This window comes from Salmo trutta, chromosome 16 (assembly GCF_901001165.1).
Source record: "Salmo trutta chromosome 16, fSalTru1.1, whole genome shotgun sequence".
NCBI lineage: Eukaryota > Metazoa > Chordata > Actinopteri > Salmoniformes > Salmonidae > Salmo > Salmo trutta.
The window spans coordinates 32,883,412-32,906,688 of NC_042972.1; the positions used below are offsets into that span (position 1 = coordinate 32,883,412).

Genomic DNA, 23,277 nt, shown 5'->3' on the forward strand with positions numbered 1-23,277 from the left:
ACGAAGTTCAGGAATTTTACAAACATCTCACTCACTCACATACAGTACCAGTCCAAATTTTGGACACACCTACTCATTGAAGGGTTTTTCTTTATTTTGTAAAAAAAATTCTACATTGCAGAATAATAGTGAAGGCAAGGTGTTAAACAAGTCAAAATATATTTTATATTTGAGATTCTTCAAAATAGCCACCCTTTGCCTTGATGACAGCTTTGCACACTCTTGGCATTCTCTCAACCAGCTTCATGAGGTAGTCACCTGGAATGCATTTCAATTAACAGGTGTGCCTTAAAAGGTAATTTATGGAATTTCTTTCCTTCTTAATGTGTTTGAGGCAATCAAATCAAACTTTATTTGTCACATGCGCCGTATACAAAAGATAGCCCTATTTGGTAAAATACCAAGTCCATATTATGGCAAGAACAGCTCAAATAAGCAAAGATAAATGGTAGTCCATCAATACTTTGTGACATGAAGGTCAGTCAGTACGGAACATTTCAAGAACTTTGAACGTTTCTTCAAGTGCAGTCGCAAAAACCATCAACCGATATGAAGAAACTGTCTCTCATGAGAACCACCATAGGAAAGGAAGACCCAGAGTTACCTCTGCTGCAGAGGATAAGTTCATTAGAGGTACCAGCCTCAGAAATTGCAGCCCAAATAAATGCTTCACAGCGTTCAAGTAACAGACACATCTCAACATCAACTGTTCAGAGGAGACTGCATGAATCTGGCCTTCATGGTCAAATTGCTCCAATGAAACCACTACTAAAGGACACCAATAATAAGAAGAGACTTGCTTGGGCCAAGAAACACGCGCAATGGACATTAGATCAATGGAAATCTGTCATTTGGTCTGATGAGTCCAAATTTGAGATTTTTGGTTCCAACCGCTGTGTCTTTGTGAGATGCAGAGTAGGTGAACGGATGATCTCCGCATGTGTGGTTCCCACCGTGAAGCATGGAGGAGGAAGCGTGATAGTGTGGGGGTGCTTTGCTGGTGACACTGTAAGCGATTTATTTAGAATTCAATGCACACTTAACCAATATGGCTACCATAGCATTCTGCAGCGATACGCCATCCCATCTGGTTTGCGCTTAGTGGGAATATCATTTGTTTTTCAACAGGACAATGACCCAACACACCTCCAGGCTGTGTAAGGGCTATTTGACCAAGAAGGAGAGTTATGGAGTGCTGCATCAGATGACCTGGCCTTCACAATCACCTGACCTCAACCCAATTGAGATGGTTTGGGATGAGTTGGACCGCAGAGTGAAGGAAAAGCATCCAACATGTGCTCAGCATATGTGGGAACTCCTTTCAGACTGTTGGAAAAGCATTCCAGGTGAAGCTGGTTGATAGAATGCCCAGAGTGTGCAAATCTGTCATCAAGGCAAAGGGTGGCTACTTTGAAAAATCTCAAATATAAAATATATTTTGATTTGTTTAACACTTTTTTGGTGACTACATGATTCCATAAGTGTTATTTCATAGTTGTGATGTCTTCACTATTATTCTACAATGTAGTAAAATAAAGAAAAACCCTGGAATGAGTAGGTGTCCAAACTTTTGACTGTGTAACACTCGTCGTAAGAAGGAGAAGTGGACCACGGCGCAGCGTGATAAGTGTTCATGATGATTTATTTCACAACACACTCAAACAAAATAACAAACGGTGGAAAAAACTAAAGCGAACAGTTCTGTCAGGCTCAGGTGCTAAACAGAAAACAACCTCCCACAAACACAGGTGGAAAACAGGCTGCCTAAGTATGATTCCCAATCAGAGCCAACGATAGACAGCTGCCTCTGGTTGGGAACCACACTCGGCCCAAAAGAAAGAAACAAAAAATATAGACTTCCCCACCCGAGTCACACCCTGACCTAACCAAACAAAGAGAATAATAAGGATCTCTATGGTCAGGGCGTTACAGACTGGTACTGTATATAGTTACAACAGGCCAAGGTAGGAGAGTCAGACACACACACATGCAACAACCTCACTCACACTTACTTCCGGTATTGGAGTTGTTGGTTCTGTGGGTCGGGCGGATGGGGAACCAGCATAGGGTTCTTATTTTGCAGCTGTAGCCAGACACCAGCTTGTCTAAATTGTCCACCCCTCCTTTTGTGGCATTGCAATCCACTATGATCTCTGTTTTTTGAGGTTCCTGCCTATAGATTCTCCCATCCCAATGCAGCTTCATTTTTGCCTTTCTTTGGCACGTTGGACACTAGGGACGTGTCGGCTGTGAACACAAACTTAGAGGAATTGATAGGCCTGTTCCGTGTATTCAACAGCTGAGGAGGGAGCTCTGGCATGTTTTTTCATACTGTTCCTACCATCGTCGGCTTCCTCTTGAGGAGCTCCTGTCCCAGCTTGTGCGAAGTGAAAAAGTTATCGCATGTGATGTTGTGACCACAGAGTCCCTGTGACCCACACTGACCTGATTGCAGCTAGCTTGTCTCTCTGCCGCCAAGCTGGTCTGGTGTCTCAGTTATCGAAGCGGATAATCCTGGAAATAATGTGGAAGTTTTCCCAGAGACATTGTTGCACAGAAAAGTTCTCTGCCAGTTTCTGCATCCCACAAGGATTCTGTGGATTCCCGATTGGATCTAAAAACACCAGCAAGGTTAAGAACCCCAAAGTATGCATGTGAATGAGTTTGGTCCATCTCCTTCCATCTCTCTCCAAAAACACGCCTTCCCTCCAAATTAGTGCAGTCCAGAATGATTTTCTGGATGGTGTCTGGGATGAACAGTTCAAAAGAAGACTTTATGTCCTGCACATGAGTAACCGCCATCCACGTATGCCCTGGTTGGATCCTTATCACATTGGCAGCCATCCGGGGTGGCTCATTCCTTGGACAAGAAGACCATTCAATTTCACACTTTTTTTTACATCCATATTTTTCCTCCTGCCGGCTGCTGATGAGCTTATTGCTGACGGGCTGGTCATGGGGCTGGCTGAGGGTCAATCTCATCCTCAAACTCCGAATTGACAGATACATGATCCTCATATTCTGAAAATTCTTAATCTTCCACACTAGCTTCCACAATAGCTTCTCTCTCTGCAAAAAGTATTTCTAAGGCTCTCTGAGCAGAGATTATTTTTTCCATACTGATTGATTGTAGTAAGGAGTCACATATGCCAAGCTATTTATTTGTTGTGTCCCTCCCACAATTTCCACCTGGCTGGGGTACATTTTTACAATGTATCAAAATAATGTATCAAAATAATGTATTGTAATAACGTTGTGCAGGTTCCCGCAATACATTGTGTAGTTTCACACACTACAAAGGGTAAAGAGTGCGAGAAAAGCTGAAGACAGGCAGACAGGCAGGGAGACAGACAGGTTCTTGGTGCTATGTTGAAACAGCAGGTCCAGGGAGGAGGAAGACACAGTGAAGGCACACAGCAAACCTTTTTGTTTCATTTTTACTTGTTTTGACCTACACACACACTTTTCCACACTTTCATTACCCTCGGGTCCAGTGGACCTGAACACCAAATATGTAATATAAATTTTTAGGGGGGTGCACAGTGTGCACTCAATGAAAATGTGTTATTTTACATGTTCTTCACAGAAAATGAGCCAAGGCCAATGAGTCTCAGGTTGAAACATTATTAATTGTATAGTTTTTATTTTAGTAAACATTGAAAATTTGTCCCACAGACCCGAACACCACACAAGGGTTAAGTGAAATCTCAAGGCCCCCGGGGCACCGGGCCATGCAAAACGAACTCGCCCAATGATGTGTGAGCCACGCCTATACATACTTATTCGGACCAATCGAGGAAGCAGTCGTGTCCAAAAGGAGGGATTCTGTAAATGTTTGACAATTATCCAATAGGACAACGTAGTGGCTTTGATTGACATGTATAATACCGTATTCTGTGGTATTTTATGTGCCTGTTGTCCAATCCATGACGTCTCATAGCACAAATAAACAGCAACAAGACTTGACAGATGTAGCTAGCTAGCGGTTTATACCATAGAAGAAAGAGAAGTAGAAACTAGCTATCATGGCTGCTTCCGTGGTTAGGTGGTTGAGGGGATTGTACGTTTTCTTTTTGACATGTCAGCTATCCGTCTTGGCTTTCTTGAATCTAGAGGAATTAAACGAGGTGAAATATGGGATCCAGATTCTTCCCGATCCTGTCATTATGGGGCAGGTGAGACGTGAAATTAAGAATTTATAGTTTACGTCAGTTAGCATGCGATTCTGCCCAGTTAGCTAACGTTAGCTATCTAACGTTACTGTAGATAGCTACTGGAGATGGCTAATGGCTTGCTAACGTTAGCTATCTAACGTTACTGTAGATAGCAAGCCATTAGCCATCTCCACTAGCTATCTACAGTAACGTTAGATAGCTAACGTTAGCAAGCCATTAGCCATCTCCACTAGCTAACGTTAGCTATCTAACGTTACTGTAGATAGCTAGTGGAGATGGCTAATGGCTTGCTATCTACAGTAACGTTAGATAGCTAACGTTAGCAAGCCATTAGCCATCTCCACTAGCTATCTACAGTAACGTTAGATAGCAAGCCATTAGCCATCTCCACTAGCTATCTAACGTTACTGTAGATAGCTAGTGGAGATGGCTAATGGCTTGCTAACGTTAGAGTCTAATACAATTTCGTGATATTTGAATGAGATAATGCACTATCTAATTAGATGAAGTAACGTTATAGTGTTGCTAGCTAGCGCACCAGTCAACAATGCGAACGTTACCGTTATGCACAGACAGATACATTGTGCTAACTGTTGCTACCTACTAATACGTTTAGAAAACGCAGTTTCAAGTTGACAGCAGCTGTCAGATAGCATACTTGCTTAGCTAGCTATCTCGTTAACTAGCTATGTAGTACAGTCTTTATCTAGCGTTATGTCATGTTTTCCACAGGCTAAGACAGAAGAAGTCATGCTGGTGTCCAGCAAATACAAGCAGATGTATGAATGTCGCCTTCCAGCCCAGGCAGTGAGGTTTCACCAGGACCGTGCCTCTGAGCCTGACACCCAAGGATACACCGGACCAGGCATCCCAGACCTGCTCAAGCCCATGCACACTGCCCCCTGCCTAGTGAAGGTCAGACACACACGTACACACAAGAAGACTAAGGGGAGGAATACTATACCACTGCCTAGAGACAACAGTGCTTCATATTGCGTCAATGTCTAAACAGTTTTCTCCCCTGGCCTCTTTACATCAGAACTATTGCAGACAGTTATAAAGTGATGCTTTTAAATGGAAGAGAATAAGTTTAGTTGGCCCAGGTTGGATGCTTGCAATGAGTTGTGCAATTTGTATTGACAGTTAAATCCCTATCGTGCTTATCTGATTGGTCAGTTTGCATAACCTAACCATCCAAATTGTCGCTATATTGTCTCTACAATAAGCTACCTCTCTTACTGTATATGGTTGAAGAAGTCATTTGGATGGTTGAACTTGTAATCTACCGGACCTTGAGTTGGACAGACTCCATATGCATATTAGAAATCAACTTCTCCATATAAGGCAGCCTAGGCTATTTGCTATTCTTCTAGTTTTGTAAGGCCACTGTCAACATGAATATGAAATGTCATAGCAACTGAAACGTTGTCATTCTCTATAACTGCAGACAAAAGACTGGTGGACATATGAGTTCTGCTATGGACAACACATTAGACAGTACCACCTTGAGGGTAAGACTTACTTTCAACCACTGTGTTTGCCAAAAGTTAACACAAGTAGCAACAGCTGGATCATCTTGTTTGTACTGACTGTTTACACTTTCACCATGTTTATTTTGGATCCCCTTGTTACACGTCATTATTTACTTCTCTGGTGTTGACCTGTCTAGTGTTGACCTGTCTGTCAAGTGCTGCTGCGTCACATGGTTTACCTGATGGTGCTTTGTCTATTTAGATTTAGGCCTTGCCTCTAATAATAGTCTGTTTTTACCTCTCCACAGACACAGACATCAAAGGGAATGTTCTCTTCCTGGGGTACTATGATTCAGAGTTTGACTGGAACAATGAAACAGCCAAGGTAACTGGTTTGCTCCTCTGTTGCATGCAGGCCCTCTCCTCTCTACCCGTATAGGATTTTGTCATACTTTGTGGTGTTAATTCGTGGCGCTGGAGGGGATGACAGATGTTTTACGTCCTCCTAACCAACTGTGCTATTTTTTTAAATGTTTTTTTTGCATTTCACATTTTAAACTTTTATTTTGTACACAATGTAGCTGCTACTGTCTCTTATGACTGAAAATAACTTCTGAACATCAGAACAGCGATTACTCACCTTGAACTGGAAGAATAATTTTTCTTTAACGAGTCCGATGCGAAGGATATACTGCTTTCTTGGGAACGGGCCCAAATCCCCGTCATTTGTGTGAAGAAAAGACAGAGAAAAAGAGGGTGGAGGCCGGGCTTCCTTGTAATTCGTAGGCCAGTGAGTAAACTCTCACTGCCATCTGTTCTATTGTCCAATGTGCAATCATTGGAAAATAAAATGGATGACCTACGATCAAGATTATACAACCAATGGGACATTATCTGTAATATCTTATGTTTCACCGAGTCGTGGCTGAACGACGACACAGATAATATAGAGCTGGCGTGGTCCCAAGATAGCGTAGCAGTGCAGATGTGTTTTGTTCGTCCTCTCGTGTACTTTTGTATTTTTCATCTTTTTTTTGTATATATTTCAATTTTACTTTCAATCTCTTTTCCATTTTAATTCAATTATACCTTCCGTTAACCTGCCTCACCCAATGTGATACGGAACCGCTATTATTTTTAATTTTTAGACCTTATCGCAAGAACCACCTAGCCATCAGAAGCTAACCAGCTAATTAGCTACAAGCTACTTAGTCACTGTTAGCCACTGCTAGCAGCCTTTACAGGCCTTTTACCTTCTGCACAGATACCAGCCCTTTTTTTTTAGCCTGGATAATACTCGCCAGCCTACCAGTATCGGGACTGTCTCTCCACTACAACGCCGGATTCCTGCCGTAATCCCAGGACCATTACTCCTGATCTTCACAGCTAGCTAGCACCCACCGAGTTACCTAGTACTGAAGCTATCCCTGAGGCCCACCTCCCGGCCTACACAGTTGTTCACCCGGACTCCACCCAAACACGGCTAGAACCCACTACTCCACCGGATCCTCGACGTAAGCTCTGGACCTTGGCACCGGATCACCGCTGCTACCGAGTGGCTATAGTGGCTAACGCCCCTGCCCCGAAGCTAGCACCAGTTAGCCGTGAGCCAGGCGCATCTCCCGGCTAGCAAACTAAATTACTACAACTACAATACCTCTTTCGCCATCTGGCTTGGATCATTTGTCGACACGGCGCCCCACCGCACCACCACGACTGGTCTGCTGACGAATACTCCGTCCGCTGTGCCTTCAACCTGCCTCCGTCGGAGCAGATGTTTCTACTAGCCCCGGGCTACTAACTTTAAACACGTGTCGCACGCGTGCTAGCGTAGTAGCGACTACTCCGCGGTTTCCCTGTTCCATCTATTGCTGCCCCCTGGACCCTATGATCACTTGGCTACATAGCTGATTCCTGCTGGACTGTCCATTAATCACGGTACTCCATTCTGTTTATTGCTTATCTGTCGGCCCCAGCCACGAACTCAGGTTCTGTGTGTAGTGAACCGACCCTCTCTGCCCAGTCAACGCCATTTTACCTGTTGTTTTATCTGATCAGCTGTTGTTGTCTCACCCGTTGTTGTCTAGCTAGCTCTCCCAATCAACACCTGTGATTACTTTATGCCTCGCTGTATGTCTCTCTCAAATGTCAATATGCCTTGTATACTGTTTAGGTTAGTTATCATTGTTTTAGTTTACAATGGAGCCCCTAGTTCCACTCATCATACCTCCTTTGTCCCACCTCGTACACATGCGGTGACCTCACCCATTATAACCAGCATGTCCAGAGATGCAACCCCTCTTATCATCACTCAGTGCCTGGGCTTACCTCCGCTGTACCCGCACCCCACCATACCCCTGTCTGCACATTATGCCCTGAATCTATACTACCACGCCCAACAATCTGATCCTTTTATTCTTTGTCCCCAACGCTCTAAGCGACCAGTTTTGATAGCCTTTAGCCGTACCCTCATCCTACTCCTCTGTTCCTCGGGTGATGTGGAGGTAAACCCAGGCCCTGCGTGTGCCCAGGCACCCTCATTTGTTGACTTCTGTCATCGAAAAAGCCTTGGTTTCATGCATGTCAACATCAGAAGCCTCCTCCCTAAGTTTGTTTTACTCACTGCTTTAGCACACTCCGCCAACCCTGATGTCATTGCCGTGTCTGAATCCTGGCTTAGGAAGGCCACCAAAAATTCGGAGGTTTCCATACCCAACTACAACATTTTCCGTCAAGATAGAACTGCCAAAGGGGGAGGAGTTTGACAGAACTTTGCAGGCTTACTTTCCAGGTCTATACCCAAACAGTTCGAACTTCTAATTTTAAAAATTAATCTCTCCAAAAATGTCTGACTGTTGCCGCCTGCTATCGACCCCCCCCTCCGCTCCCAGCTGTGCCCTGGACACCATTTGTGAATTGATCGCCCCCCCCCATCTAGCCTCAGAGTTCATTCTGTTAGGTGACCTAAACTGGGATATGCTTAACACCCCGGCAGTCCTACAATCTAAGCTAGATGCCCTCAATCTCACACAAATCATCAAGGAACCCACCAGGTACAACCCTAAATCCGTAAACATGGGCACCCTCATAGACATTATCCTGACCAACTTGCCCTCCAAATACACCTCCGCTGTTTTCAATCAGGATTTCAGCGATCACTGCCTCATTGCCTGTATCCGCTATGGGTCTGCGGTCAAACGAACACCCCTCATCACTGTCAAACGCTCCCTAAAACACTTCTGCGAGCAGGCCTTTCTAATCGCCCTGGTCCGGGTATCCTGGAAGGATATTGACCTCATCCCGTCAGTCAAGGATGCCTGGTCATTCTTTAAAAGTAATTTCCTCACCATCTTAGATAAGCATGCCCCGTTCAAAAAATGCAGAACTAAGAACAGATATAGCCCTTGGTCCGCTCAAGCCTCCCCAGCTTCTCCTTCACCCAAATTCAGATAGCAGATGTTCTGAAAGAGCTGCAAAACCTGGACCCGTACAAATCAGCTGGGATAGACAATCTGGACCCTCTCTTTCTAAAACTATCCGCCGCCATTGTTGCAACCCCTATTACCAGCCTGTTCAACTGCTCTTTCATATCGTCCGAGATCCCTAAAGATTGGAAAGCTGCCGTGGTCATCCCCCTCTTCAAAGGGGGTGACACCCTAGACCCAAACTGTTTCAGACCTATTTCCCCCCTGCTCCACCCTGCCTATCTAAAGTCTTCGAAAGCCAAGTTAATAAACAGATCACTGACTATTTCGAATCCCACCGTACCTTCTCCGCTGTGCAATCCGGTTTCCGAGCCGGTCACGGGTGCACCTCAGCCACGTGCAAGGTTCTAAACGATATCATAACCGCCATCGATAAAAGAAAGTACTGTGCAGCCGTCTACATCGACCTGGCCAAGGCTTTTGACTCTGTCAATCACCGTATTCTTATCAGCAGGCTCAATAGCCTTGGTTTTTCTAATGACCTGGTTCACCAACTACTTTGCAGACAGAGTTTAGTGTGTCAAATCGGAGGGCATGTTGTCCGGACCTCTGGCAGTCTCTATGGGGGTACCACAGGGTTCAATTCTCGGGCCGACTCTTTTCTCTGTGTATATATCAATGATGTCGCTCTTGCTGCGGGCGATTCCCTGATCCACCTCTACGCAGACGACACCATTCTGTATACTTCTGGCCCTTCCTTGGACACTGTGCTAACAAACTTCCAAACGAGCTTCAATGCCATACAACACTCCTTCTGTGGCCTCCAACTGCTCTTAAACGCCAGTAAAACCAAATGCATGCTTTTCAACCGTTCGCTGCCCGCACCTGCCCGTCCAGCTAGCATCACCACCGAGCTAGGTTCCGAGCTAGAATATGTGGACAACTACAAATACCTGGGTGTCTGGTTAGACTGTAAACTCTCCTTCCAGACTCATATTAAGCAGCTCCAAAATGAAATCTAGAATCGTCTTTCTATTTCGCAACAAAGCCTCCTTCACTCATGCTGCCAAACTTACCCTAGGAAAACTGACTATCCTACCGATCCTCGACTTCGGCGACGTTATCTACAAAATAGCTTCCATTACTCTACTCAGCAAACTGGATGCAGTCTAATCAGTGCCATCCGTTTTGTTACCAAATGACCTTATACCACCCACTGCGACCTGTATGCTCTAGTCGGCTGGCTCTCGCTTCATATTCGTCGCCAGACCCACAGGTTCCAGGTCATCTATAAGTCTATGCAAGGTAAAGCTCCGCCTTATCTCAGTTCACTGGTCACGATAACAACACCCACACGTTCCAGCAGGTATATCTCGCTGATCATCCCCAAAGCCAACACCTCATTTGGCCACCTTTCCTTCCAGTTCTCTGCTGCCAGTGACTGGAACGAATTGCAAAAATCGCTGAAGTTGGAGACCTTTTATTTCCCTCACCAACTTTAAACATCAGCTACCTGAGCTGCTAACCGATCGCTGCAGCTGTACATAGTCCATCTGTAATTGCCCACCCAATCTACCTACCTTATCCCCATACTGTTTTTATTTTATTTACTTTTCTGCTCCTTTGCACACCAGTATTTCTACTTGCACATCATCATATGCTCATTTATCACTCCAGTGTTAATCTGCTAAATTGTAGTTATTCGCTTCTATGGCCTATTTATTGCCTAACTCCTCATGCCTTTTGCACACACTGTATATGTGTGTATATATATATACATTTTTTCTACTGTGTCAATGGCTTGTTTATTGTTTACTCCATGTTTAACTCTGTGTTGTCTGTGTCACACTGCTTTGCTTTATCTTGGCCAGGTCGCAGTTGTACATGAGAACTTGTTCTCAACTAGCCTACCTGGTTAAATAAAGGTGAAATAAATACAAAAACATTTTCCATGCACCGGCAGGACAGAGAAGCTACATCTGGTAAGACGAGGGGTCTATTTGTGTCTAGTCAATAACAGCTGGTGCGCGATGTGTAATATTAAAGAAGTCTCTAGGTATTGCTCGCCTGAGGTAGAGTACCTTGTGATAAGCTGTAGACCACACTATACCTAGAGAGCTCTCATCTATATTATTCCTTAGCTTTCTATTTACCACCGTGATGCTGACACTATGACCACACTCAGCCAGCTGTATAAGGCCATAAGCAAACAAGAAAAATGCTCATCCAGAAGTGGCGCTCCTAGTGGCTGGGGACTTCAATGCAGGCAAACTTAAATCTGTTTTACCTCATTTCTACCAACATTTCACATGTGCAACCAGAGGGAAAGAACTCTAGACCACCTTCACTCCACACACAGAGATGCATATAAAGCTCTTCCCCCCGCCCTCCATTTGGCAAATCTGACCATAATTCTATGTTCCTGATTCCTGCTTACAAGCAAAAACTAAAGAAGGAAGTACCAGTGACTTGCTCAATACGGAAGTGGTCAGATGACGCGGACTCTTTTGCTAGCACAGACTGGAATATGTTCCGGGATTCATCAAATGGCGTTGCGGAATATACCACATCAGTCATCGGCTTCATCAATAAGTGCATCAATGACGTTGTCCCCACAGTGACTGTACGTAGATATCCCAACCAGAAGCCATGGATTACAGGCAACATCCGCGTTGAGCTAAAGGCTAGAGCTGCCGCTTTCAAGGAGCGTTACACTAATCTGGACCCTTATAAGAAATCCTGCTATGCCCTCAGATGAACCACCAAACGACAAAGCGTCAATACAGGATTAAGATTGAATCCTACTACATCGGTTCTTACGCTTGTCGGATGTGGCATAGCTTGAAAACTATTACGGACTACAAAGAGAAACCCAGCCGCGAGCTGCCCAGTGACGCGAGCCTACCAGACGAGCTAAATGCCTTTTTATGCTCGCTTCGAGGCAAGCAACACTGAAGCATGCACGAGAGCACCAGCTGTTCTGGACGACTGTGTGATAACGCTCTCGGTAGCCGATGTGAGCAAGACTTTTAAACAGGTCAACATTCACAATGCAGCGGTAACAGGATTACCAGGACGTGTACTCAAAGCATGCGCGGACCAACTGGCAAGTGTCTAAACTGACATTTTCAACCTCTTCCTGTGAGTCTGTAATACCTACGTGTTTCAAGCAGACCACCATAGTCCCTGTGCCCAAGGAAGTGAAGGTAACCTCCCTAAATGATTACCGCCCCGTAGCAATCACGTCGGTAGGAGTGGAGTGCTTTGGAAAAACTGGTCATGGCTCACAACAGCATCCATCCTGGATACCCTAGACCCACTCCAATTCGCATACCACCCCAACAGATCCACAGACGACGCAATCTCAATCGCATTCCACACTGCCCTTTCCCACCTGGACAAAAGGGAACACCTATGTGAGAATGCTGTTCATTGACTACAGTTCAGCGTTCAACACCATAGTGCCCAGTAAGCTAAGGACCCTGGGACTAAACACCTCCCTCTGCATTTGGATCCTGGACTTCCTGACGGGCCGCCCCATGTGGTAAGGGTAGGCAACAACACGTCTGCTATGCAGATCCTCAACACTGGGGCCCCTCAACGGTGTGTGCTTAGTCCCCTCCTGTACTCTATTTTCACCCGCAACTGCGAGGCCAAACACAACTCCAACACCATCATCAAGTTTGCTGACGACAACGAGGAGACGCCTATAGGGAGTAGGTCCGAGACGTGCCAGGACAACAACCTCTCCCTCAATGTGAGCAAGACAAAGGGGCTGATCGTGGACTATGGGAAAGGCGGGCCGGACAGGCCCCCATTAACATCAACGGGGCTGTAGTGGAGCGGGTCGAGAGTTTAAAGTTCCTTGGTGTCCACATCACCAACGAACTATCATGGTCCAAACACACCAAGACAGTCATGAAGATGGTACAACACCTTTTCCCCCTCAGTAGACTGAAAAGATTTTGCAGGGGTTCCCAGATCCTCAAAGTTCTACAGCTGCACCATTGAGAGCATCCTACCCGGTTGCATCACTGCCTGGTATGGTAACTTTTTTACACTGTTGCTACTCGCTGTTTATTATCTATGCATAGTCACTTCACCTCTAACTACATGTACAAATTACCTCAACTAACCTCTACCCCCACACTGATTCAATACCCATACCCACTGTATATAGCCTCGTTATTGTTACTTTTAATTATTTTTTTTCGTAACTCTATCTTGAACTGCACTGTTGGTTAAGGGCTTGTAAGTAAGCATTTCACGCTAAGGTCTACACATGTTGTATTCAGCGCATTTTAACAAATAAAGTTTATTTGATTCAGTATGTGTTTAACTCTTCTCATACAAAGGACTAAACCAAGAGTGTTTCATGTATACTTGCTGGAAAACATGCAAAAAGCATGTTGTATAAGCCAATTGAGAAAAAATGCACAGGAAAATCTTAAGCTGTTTAGATTTGTATCCTACTTTGTTTTTCACCCATTTTACTATAGTTGCATTAGGGTTAGAATGAGTGCTTGGCAGGTACGGCTGCTTGTTGGTTTTTGGAACACAGCATGTACCTTGTTCAGGTTGATGACATGAGGGAAAGAACAGCGTGTGAGGCTGTTGACTTGACTGCTACAGCAGAAGTGACTCCCTCCCCTGAGACTCACCTGCTGTTTCAAGTTGTATGTACAGGATACACAAGTTATACACTGTCCAACAAAATTCTTACTGGCAGGTTCCTTCTGGACAATTCAACAACAATAATAAAAGTTTAGATTACCAACAAAGTAAATGGCTCAGTAGAATATAATAAACATTTTAAGTATAATACAGGAAGGCACAATTTATGGTGCAATATTAACACGTGTATCAGGGAAGGAGGGGATTGGGGGGCAAGTGTTTTAAATTTGATGTAATGGTCTATGCAATTTGATGATACAGTAGAATATCCATGGTGTATGCGTTGATAATCTCTTTCTCCTCCCTGGTACCCAGGCCTCCAAGCAACACAGACTGAAGCGCTACCACAGTCAGAGATATGTCAATGGCTCCAAGTGTGACCTGAACGGGAACCCCAGGGAGACTGAAGTCAGGGTGAGAGCCTATGCGATGGGGTCTTAATATTGCAATAAACATCAGTAAGGACAACCTGTCTTATTGTATTTAATAAATCTTGTAAAACTCCAAACACATTAGATATGACTGGTGTGACTCCTTGACAATCCATGACTTCTGACCCCTGATCTGCTCTGGTCTGTGTCTTCCAGTTTGTGTGTGAGGAGGGCTCGGGGGACTACGTGGCCCGTGTGGATGAGCCCCAGTCGTGCCGCTACGTGCTGACGGTCCACACCACCCGCACCTGCCAGCACCCCTTCCTGCGCCCGCCCTACACTGCCAAGCCCCAGGGCATTGTGTGCCAGCCAGCCCTCAGCACCCAGCAGTACATGGACTATGTCAAGGCCCAAGTCTGTGAGTCAACAGGGGGCTGGGGGTCTTTGGGAGGGTGCTTAGCCTATACAGTAGTTGCTCAACTAAAAGTTTTGCGATTATGCCGCGGGACTTGGAGGTAATTTGTGGTTTAATACAGTACCCTGCGTCACTACTTCATTGCTCCAGACCAGCGCAATGGGAAGTTGGAGCACTGATTATGCTTTTGGGTCCCAAGGCGCTACTGTGTCTAACTGACAATTAATGGGCAACATAAACCAAATAGAAAGTCCTCAACTGGCAGCTTCATTAAATAATAGCTGCAAAACACCAATCTCAACGTCAACAGTGAAGCGGCGACTCCGGGATGCTGGCCTTCTAGGCAGTCATTTCTAATAGTCATTTATCCCCGGCACGTACATAAAGCTGAGTGACTCACTCATTCATGGCTTTGGATCAAAATAAGTACCAACATTCTTTCTGATGGTCTTTTAATAAAGAAATGTTTTGGTTATCCTGACCTGGACACCATATACAGTATTATAATAGCCCATTATGGACTATCAGCCGGACAATATACCTTTACCAACACCTCTCTGTATTTTGGTACTTTGTGCAAGGCAATTGATCAACATTAAACTTTGTGGATGGGGCCTCCCGAGTGGCGCAGCGGTCTAAGATACTGCATCGCAGTGCAAACTGCGTTGCTACAGATGCTGCTTCGATACCCGTGCCAGCCGCCACCGGGAGACCCATGAGGCGGCTTTTGGTTTCTCTCCCTCTAAAAACAGAAATAAATCATTCTAAATAAAACTTTATTTACAAATTACTGAGAATGTCTCACCCCATGTTCAAGAATGGCCTTTTTCTCGCTCACTCTAGGTTAAATGAAAACAAAATCATCTCCAAAATATTGTTATTTTTTAAACAAAGCGATTTATTATGAATTAGTTTAGAATGATATTCTCACAGATCAGATTTGCCCTAATGAAAAATGCCTCTTAGATATTCATTTAGAATCCTCCAATCCTCTTATGCTCTTAGTACTGTAGCCTTCTCCCAACCATCACAATATACAGCGCCGTATTTTCCGTTCCATCCTAACGGAAACCCTGAGGGTTTGTTTTTCTTGGAATGGAAACGCCATAATATTTAATTAAGCTACATTTCTTAATCAACCCCATATGTTCTTACAAAAAAGTTTTTAAATTCTTTAGTCTTAAATATTGGCATTACTATCAAACGCTTCTCAAAGATGCCCTCTGGTGGTCTAACTAGCATTAATGGTAAAAATAGCTGACAATGGCTGACAATCAAATAACGTGCCATAGAATTCTGCAGCAGCCTGCAAGGTGTGCTGCAGTATGATGCAACTTTTTAAAGGAGGAACCACTATGTACTGTGATATGGAGCCAGGCTAAATCTTTTAATTGGTACTCTCCTGATTTCACAAGCCCTAAGGAATAATGTAACTCTGCTTCTCTTCATTTTCAGCGGATACGAAACGTAAAGTGGAGCAGATCTCAGAGGAGCTGAAGACTCTTGATGAGATGTTGGCTGGTGACGAGGGGACAGACGAGGACTCAGCGACGCCAACTGATGACCCAGATGTCCTGGGGTCAGACACAAAAGGTGCAATGCCCGTTTGCTTAATCAAAGTACTTAATTTATTGGATGGCTTGCTTGCAGGATTTTATAATGAAAGCATCATATTGAGAAATAATCAGTCCTCTTGATTCATTCCTCTTTGACCAGATGCAGTTGTCACCTCTGAAGAGCCTGAGGATTTGGATTTCTGGGAGGGAGTGACAAAGCCAGGGAGTACCACAGCAACTGACACCACTTCAGAGCATCAGGTACAGTCAGTGATCGACATATCTTTGAATGTATGCCTTAGTCTTCCACAAGATGGCACCAACAGTGTTTTGTTTTCACAGGCTGGAGAGGATGCCTATGATAATCAGCTCACAGACAATGAGGTCACAGAGGACGGTAATGTATTAAACTGGAATTTAAAACATTTTTCACTTCTGATACTTTCAAGTATATTTTCCTTTTGGTTAATATCCATCTGGTGTTTTATTTTTATTTTTATTCCTCATAGCTTTTGGAGATGAACAATTTAACTTCAAGATCATCACTGACCCTGCAGACCTGATGAAATTTGTGCAGCATCTCAAAGAGAGCAACAGGAAGGTTAGTGCTGCCTTTAGGCCATTGCACAGTTGACTTTTACCCATAACAATGTATTCATAATGCTCAGTGACATTTATGTGCATTTCATTTCAATATGGTTAATTCTGAGTTCGTTTTCAGAAAGCAGAAAATGAAGCCAAACAAGAACGAGAGGAACTCCGAAACGAAAAGGAGAGGGATGAGGGGGATGAAGAAGAGCATCTCCTGCTGCAGGAGTTTGAGGAGGAGATAGCTGACATCTCGGTGCCTTCTGCCAACATCGAGGAAATGAAAGGGGAAATGCAAAAGGAGTTTGACAACATCATAGACGAGGTGCGAACAGACACTAGAGATGCTAGACAAGTGTACAGGCAGTAAATGGGTCTCTGTAATAGAACAGGTTATTGAGTGCTCAACCACATTATGGGCCAAACATGTGAGGTAGATGGACATCTAAATGACCACTATTATTTTGTCAACATGTTAATATTTTGATTGATAATGTTGCTTGATAGGGTGTCTCTTTTTTTGTTCTAGGCTCAGCAAGAACTGGAGACCGAGGGTCTGAAGGGGGAGTTTGACCGCACCCAGGCAACCCAGACCCTGGAGGCTACTCTGGACAAGCTGCTGGACCGCCTGGAGGACAAAGAGGCCGGGGACACAGAGGCAGAGCCCCAGACAGAGGGAGGCCAGAGAGCCAACGACCCAGCCAGGGGCAGCCCCAGCCTGGCCCCTCGACAGCCAGGTAACTGGGCTCTCTGCCTGGAGCTCCACCCTCTGGGCCTGGCTCTGTGTTCATAGATCATACATCTACATTCTGTGTATATTCATTTCTATGTAGATGTCTGTCATAATTTCTTGTTCCATCTCATGTTCAGTACCTTTTGGAGATTCGCTGTTCAATGCTCAGGGGAGAGTAAAATGGGAGTAGGCTATATCGGCATACTGACAGTCCCATATATAGAGAAAGGGAATCCTAGAATACCGGTAGTGAATTTAAATCTCTTGAGAGATCCCACCCACATTGCTGGCTTTAACTCCTACATCCTGTTGCCCTACTTTTACTTGTTGGGAGGTGACCTCTGTTGTTTGTCCCTCTTTTGTCTCGTCACCCCAGACCAAGCGGCTGACGACCTTGTTAAGATCAGAGTTACTAAGTATAAGACAGGCAGCAGTTCCGATGGGGAGGTCAAAGTTCAGGAGATGGGCGAAGGTGACCCCCAGTGGCAGCACATTAAGGACGTGGTTAAAGAACAGCTAGAGAAGGCGGGACTGAAGGCCGAAGGTAGGAAGGGGAGTGCCCAAAAACACACGGCCCGTCTCTCTTTTCCTCCTGATATCTTTAGCGTATGATCATGTCACTCTTCTGATCTAATTTGGGCTATTTAGGTCAGGTTCCAAAAATAGAAGGGGGTCACTGGCAAAACAGAGCTACGCTTTGCATGATCTCGTATCTGTTGAAATGGGTTTTTAAATTCCCTTCAGATCTCTGTTGGTGTGTGGCAAAGTTAATGTGTGAACATATTATCTGAGGAAGCTTCTCGGTGTGCTTGCCATATTAACATTTCAAAATAGGCTTATCTGATTTTAGGCCTCACATAGCATGAAATATATATTTAAGATGTGTAGATGCAACAGTCACACTGTCTCATCCATTTTCATCTGTCTCTTGTGTGCTTTCCATGTCTCGTTTCTATTATCTGTTCTCATTTCGTATATTATTGCTTACTGTATATGGTATTGTGCCAGAACCTTTTCAATAGGGTTGCTGGCTGACATTCATGTTTGTGCAGAGTTGCACATTTTAAGCTGTCCATATTCTAGTGTGTGTGTGTGTGTGTGTGTGTGTGTGTGCGCGCGCGCGCTTTGGTGTATGTGAAACGCCTGTTAGTATTGTAATGTTGCTAATGATTTTTTAAAGGTAAAATTGAGGTGAAGATTATAACACGAAGGACAGCTGAGGAGGCTGGGGACCAGTGGTTGACTGAAGAAGATACCAAGTCCTTCAGAGAGCTGCTCATCAACCTACTGGTAATTACAATTTTTAAAAAATCAACCTTTTAAGAAACACTACAGAATTTTCTCTTCTGTCTAGAAAAAGGGTTTTGATATGTGTTGAAAGAGATCTGTAAGGACATTTTCTCTATTTGGTTCAATGACTGCACTCAAAACCAATATAAGCAATTGATAGTGAAGCAGTTCAACATTTTGGAAGAAGTCTAAGTAATATGAGTAATTGTGTGAGCTATTCTTTTGCTCTTCCCTGTATTTCTCTCAGACAGGGGGAACAGAAGAGGTTTACAAGGAGCAAAAGAGACAGCAGGAGTTGGAAAACAACTACAGATTTGTATGGGGAGAGAGACAGGAAGAGGCCCAATCCACCAGTAGTGCACCGGACTCAGACGATGTGGAGTTATGAGCTCTGGGGAGACGTTTCCTCGCATCGTGGGAACCAAGCACCTGTGGAGGCTTGGAGACAGGGCGTGTCCCTCTCCCCTGTCAGAGCTCTGAACTCACTGTCAAGTCTCAGCCGCCCCTCGGGCCCCACTGGTAAAACCAGTGTCCACAGACACACCTGTTTCCACACTCAGAAATGTGTTGTGTCCGTATCAGGCACTTATGTCCCTTGCACAAACCAATCCAATTGTCTCAGCTGTGGTAGTGTAATAGTGTCAGTTTTTTTTCTCTCTAGTGAGAGCCCAATGTGATGGCTGAAAAAGCATTATTTCAATGTTGATTGCTATCAGTTGGAATCAGGAGGGTGAAAAACACCATGGACTGGACAATTTGCACATGTGAAAATTTCTCTTTCTTGGACTGTATATGATGAACTTTGCATTTCTACAGAACTATGATGCTCTCCTGTATCCACATAGCAGTGCTTATAATTACTCCTCTGTATTTGTTTGCTGCTCTACACTGATTAAATCACCTCAATGAGTGATGCAATTGAGGAATTGACCTGGCATTTACACTTGGCTTAACAACTGGATGAATACAATATGTTTGCGAAAGGAGTGTTATGTTCAAAAAAATTTTTTTAATTTTTTTTTTTTAAATTTCTGCAATGTTTAAAAAGAATGCAGGTTCGGAATCCTGAAAGAGTGAGACACATATGCTGTTGTAGGCTGGGTACCAGTCTCTCCACTCTCTGTACTCCATGTCATGTGCCAAAGAGGCTGGCCTTTCTACTATCTTTAATGAACATTCTATTATTAATGAGCTCCAGCAGATCCTGATTCGATCGGAACTCTTGTCACTTTTTTTTCTCCACAGAACATGTTGGAATCCGGTTGCTTTTTTTTTTTTTTTTTTTGTCCAGATGAAACCAGTCTGTTGAAAGTTGCTACAGTAGCACATGTCTAAATTATCAAACTAAATACATACTGAAATTCCAACCACAAAATGTCTTAATTCAGCTTGCTAACAGCTAAATGTTTGCTTTAGACTTCGTTTTAAATTATCGTTCTATTTCCGAGGCTCCATATGTTGTCAAGGAAAATATGTTAATTCCGGCAGCCAATGAGCAACTCCACTATAAGTCCCACGCGTATTAAACAGTCTCTTTGGCAATGACAAGGAGTGGAATGTTAGCTTAAGAGGCTGGTACTCAAACTAATACTAGTTTTGAATTATTTCAATCAGAACGAGTGTCGTTTAGTATAGCTTTTACTCTTTAATTACATTACCAAGTTAATTTGGTCATTGTGAAATGGACATGCTTGTTGAAATAATCATACTTCATATGGATTTTGTAGTATTTTAAAAGATTAGATGTTTCTGGAAACTTGACATTTATACATTTTGAATGTTCAAAACCGTTATTTGAAGTTCCAGATTATATTTAGCTTTAATGGCATTTAGAACCAAAGGATACTAAAATGTAATTTCTCTGAAATAAGTATTGGAGCTCATCTAGTGAGAGAAATTGGTTAAATGTCATTCAACGCCTGTTCAGCCAAAACGTTATCTTTTCAACATTGTGTTCATAGGACAGCTGTTCTTATCAATAACTTCATTTTCAAGTTACAACCTTGGCATAGGACAACATAAACTGTAATATTAGGGAACTGGTTAGGAAACTGACGTTTCTGACTTGCTAACTGAATGAACGCAGTACATGTATAACTACAACCAGTTAGCAATTCGGAAATGTCAGCGTTTCCTAGTTCCGACTAGCACTTGAATGCGGCATTTTTTTGTGCAAAGTTTTTTTCAGAGATGTCGAAGGCGTCACAGGCTGACTACACCTCGCCTGCGCGAGCGTTGCAAAATAAATTTTGAAATCTATATTATTCAATTATTGCGTGCACCAACGAGTGTCTGCTTTGCCAAGGTCTAAAATAGAAGTCAGTTCTATTTCTGATGCAGATCGCACTGCAAGTCCTGCCTCTCCCATCTCCTCATTGGTTGTTAGAAGCAGGTACCCAGCAGGGACTGAAAGACGAATGAGGTCAGTGGCGGAAATGCACCTAATTTATTAAAGTTGCCAATCGCATTATAAAGTCAAGAAAAGGAAAAGGCCTGGAACGAGGAGAGATGACTAGAAACGATTCGGTTGATCGTTTTATGTGTGGATTAATTGTCGGAGTAGAGGGTCTTGTGCATTTCAGGTAAAATAACAACTCAATGTTTATATCCCAGGACAAATTAGCTAGGAACAGCAAGCTAGCAAAATAGGACAAATTAGCCAGCAATTGCAAGCTAGCTAGCTACATTTCCATGTTTAATACTTTTCGACCTGTCCCCAAATTAATATAATTAGTTCAGTTTGTTTTGATATTTTAACCTGCGTGTCGTGATCGCGTTATTGTAGCTCCTCAAAATATATAAATAGTTTGGCTTGAACATGTGAGGGGATTATTTTTATATGAAGTTACAACCATTATAAGCACACTTCCCTGAGGGATGTTATAAAGTAATTTTGAGCTCTCTTGTAAAATCTGCATACTCATACCTAGCTGATTTAAAATAAAGACCATTAGAAAAAACATGGGCAAGAAATGCCACAGTGTTAATTGATATTTTGAGGAATTCCCTCAGTGGTTTCAATTTTCAGGTGATAGGCCTATATGGAGGAAACGACTGCTTTTTCTGTCAACAACCCCACAACACCCTCACACTTTCATCCACATTTTTTTGAAGTAATTAAGCTTTTATCATAAAGATAATATTTTCTAGTACAGTAGCTACTTGGTTAGAACGTTTACCTTACGTCAATGACTACTATGTTCTGGTGCCACTCAATGATGGTTGTGCCTGTTGCGTGTCGAATAGAAATAGAGGGCGGGGACTAAGGCAAGAAACCGCAAAGGATTAACCAATCAAGGGATTGATACATTTTGTGGGCCTGCACATTATAATATAATGTATTGTATGTGTGTATATATATATATGTATGTATATATATATATATATATATATATATGTATATATATCATATATTGTATATATATCATATATTGTATATAATGTATATTATCAGAAACTGGAGTGTATTTAATCCGCCTATTCTGTTGCAAAACGTTTCTTAAACGAAACCTGAATCGGTCCAATATAAACTAGTTTTGCTCTCTTTGCTTCTTAAACGGGTTCCGTAATGAATACACCCTTGATGTTGACGTTTCCAGTACCTCATTGTGCAGCCCACCCACCCATAAAGAGGCTTTTAACATCGAAGTTTAACATGTGGCTAAAGTAGTTGAATTTCCTATTGACAGTAATAAATGAACGGACTTTACGCACCAGTGAAAGACACCGGATAATCGGTATTGTTGTAGGCTAACAATTGGAATTGATGTCTCATTTCTCATCCATGCTAACGTTAGCTGGCTGTCTAAAATTGATGATGTGAGATGAGGCGGCTAGCGACAACATAGCTATTAAGCAAGCTGAAGAATACTCCAAGGAAAGATAAGAAAAGACTGTTCACTTCTCTCACTAGTTTAACGCCAAGTGGAATATAGTATTTGTTTTGACGAAATTGTGTTTAACTCGTGAGCAAATGTCTAAATTATAGTTAATCTTAGTCCAACACGCGCCACAGTTTTCCCACGTTTCAACTGGACCAAAGAGTGACTTTAGGCAATTGAATTCAAGTAACGGTAAGTGCGAGCTAACCTGACTACCCAGTTCTCTTTTGATATCTCCACCAGACGTTTTTTTTGTAGGGCCTACAATGTAATTTGTTTCCAGCCAACAAACAGTGTGACCCTGCCACACTTTGTTAATTTTTGTTAAGCCATGTACTGTATGTGTTTAGCTACAGTGCCTTACAAAAGTATTTAAAAGTATTCATTGGATATCATCACATTTTATTGTGTTACAAAGTTTGATTAAAATGTATTTAATTGTGATTTTTTTGTCAACAATATACACAATACTTTAATGTCAAAGTGGAAATAAAATTCGAAATTTCTGAGCTGCATGACAGGAATGAATCTGCTCAAGGGATGTTACCATGGAATGAGGCCATTGGTGATTTTAAAACAAATTCTGCAATTTAATTGGGTACAATGGGAAGTCATAGTAGTCACAAACCACAGTTGGATCCACAAGTTTGGACAGCACAGTAAAATACAGTACTGTAGAGTAGCGTTCAGTATTGTA

The 23,277-nt window shown here is 43.2% G+C and overlaps 1 protein-coding gene across 5 annotated transcripts; it reads left to right on the top strand.

The window, feature by feature from the left end:
• Positions 1 to 3,932: 3,932 nt before the first annotated feature.
• On the top strand, positions 3,933 to 20,074 carry LOC115150578 (protein OS-9). Of its 5 annotated transcripts, none has more exons than XM_029694015.1 (15): positions 3,933 to 4,175; positions 4,908 to 5,090; positions 5,623 to 5,686; positions 5,956 to 6,032; positions 14,062 to 14,160; positions 14,334 to 14,535; positions 15,988 to 16,125; positions 16,255 to 16,349; positions 16,431 to 16,485; positions 16,598 to 16,689; positions 16,810 to 17,001; positions 17,206 to 17,413; positions 17,786 to 17,953; positions 18,590 to 18,699; positions 18,951 to 20,074. In XM_029694015.1, the coding sequence occupies exons 1-15, from the start codon at positions 4,026 to 4,028 to the stop codon at positions 19,374 to 19,376; spliced, it is 2,259 nt and encodes a 752-aa protein (XP_029549875.1). In that variant the 5' UTR covers positions 3,933 to 4,025; the 3' UTR covers positions 19,377 to 20,074. The 5 variants fall into 5 exon arrangements, with proteins under 5 accessions (XP_029549875.1, XP_029549874.1, XP_029549877.1 ...); XM_029694014.1 differs by having other exon boundaries at positions 3,934 to 4,175; positions 16,249 to 16,349; XM_029694018.1 differs by having other exon boundaries at positions 3,935 to 4,175; positions 16,249 to 16,349; positions 18,947 to 20,074.
• The last annotated feature ends 3,203 nt before the right edge of the window (positions 20,075 to 23,277 follow it).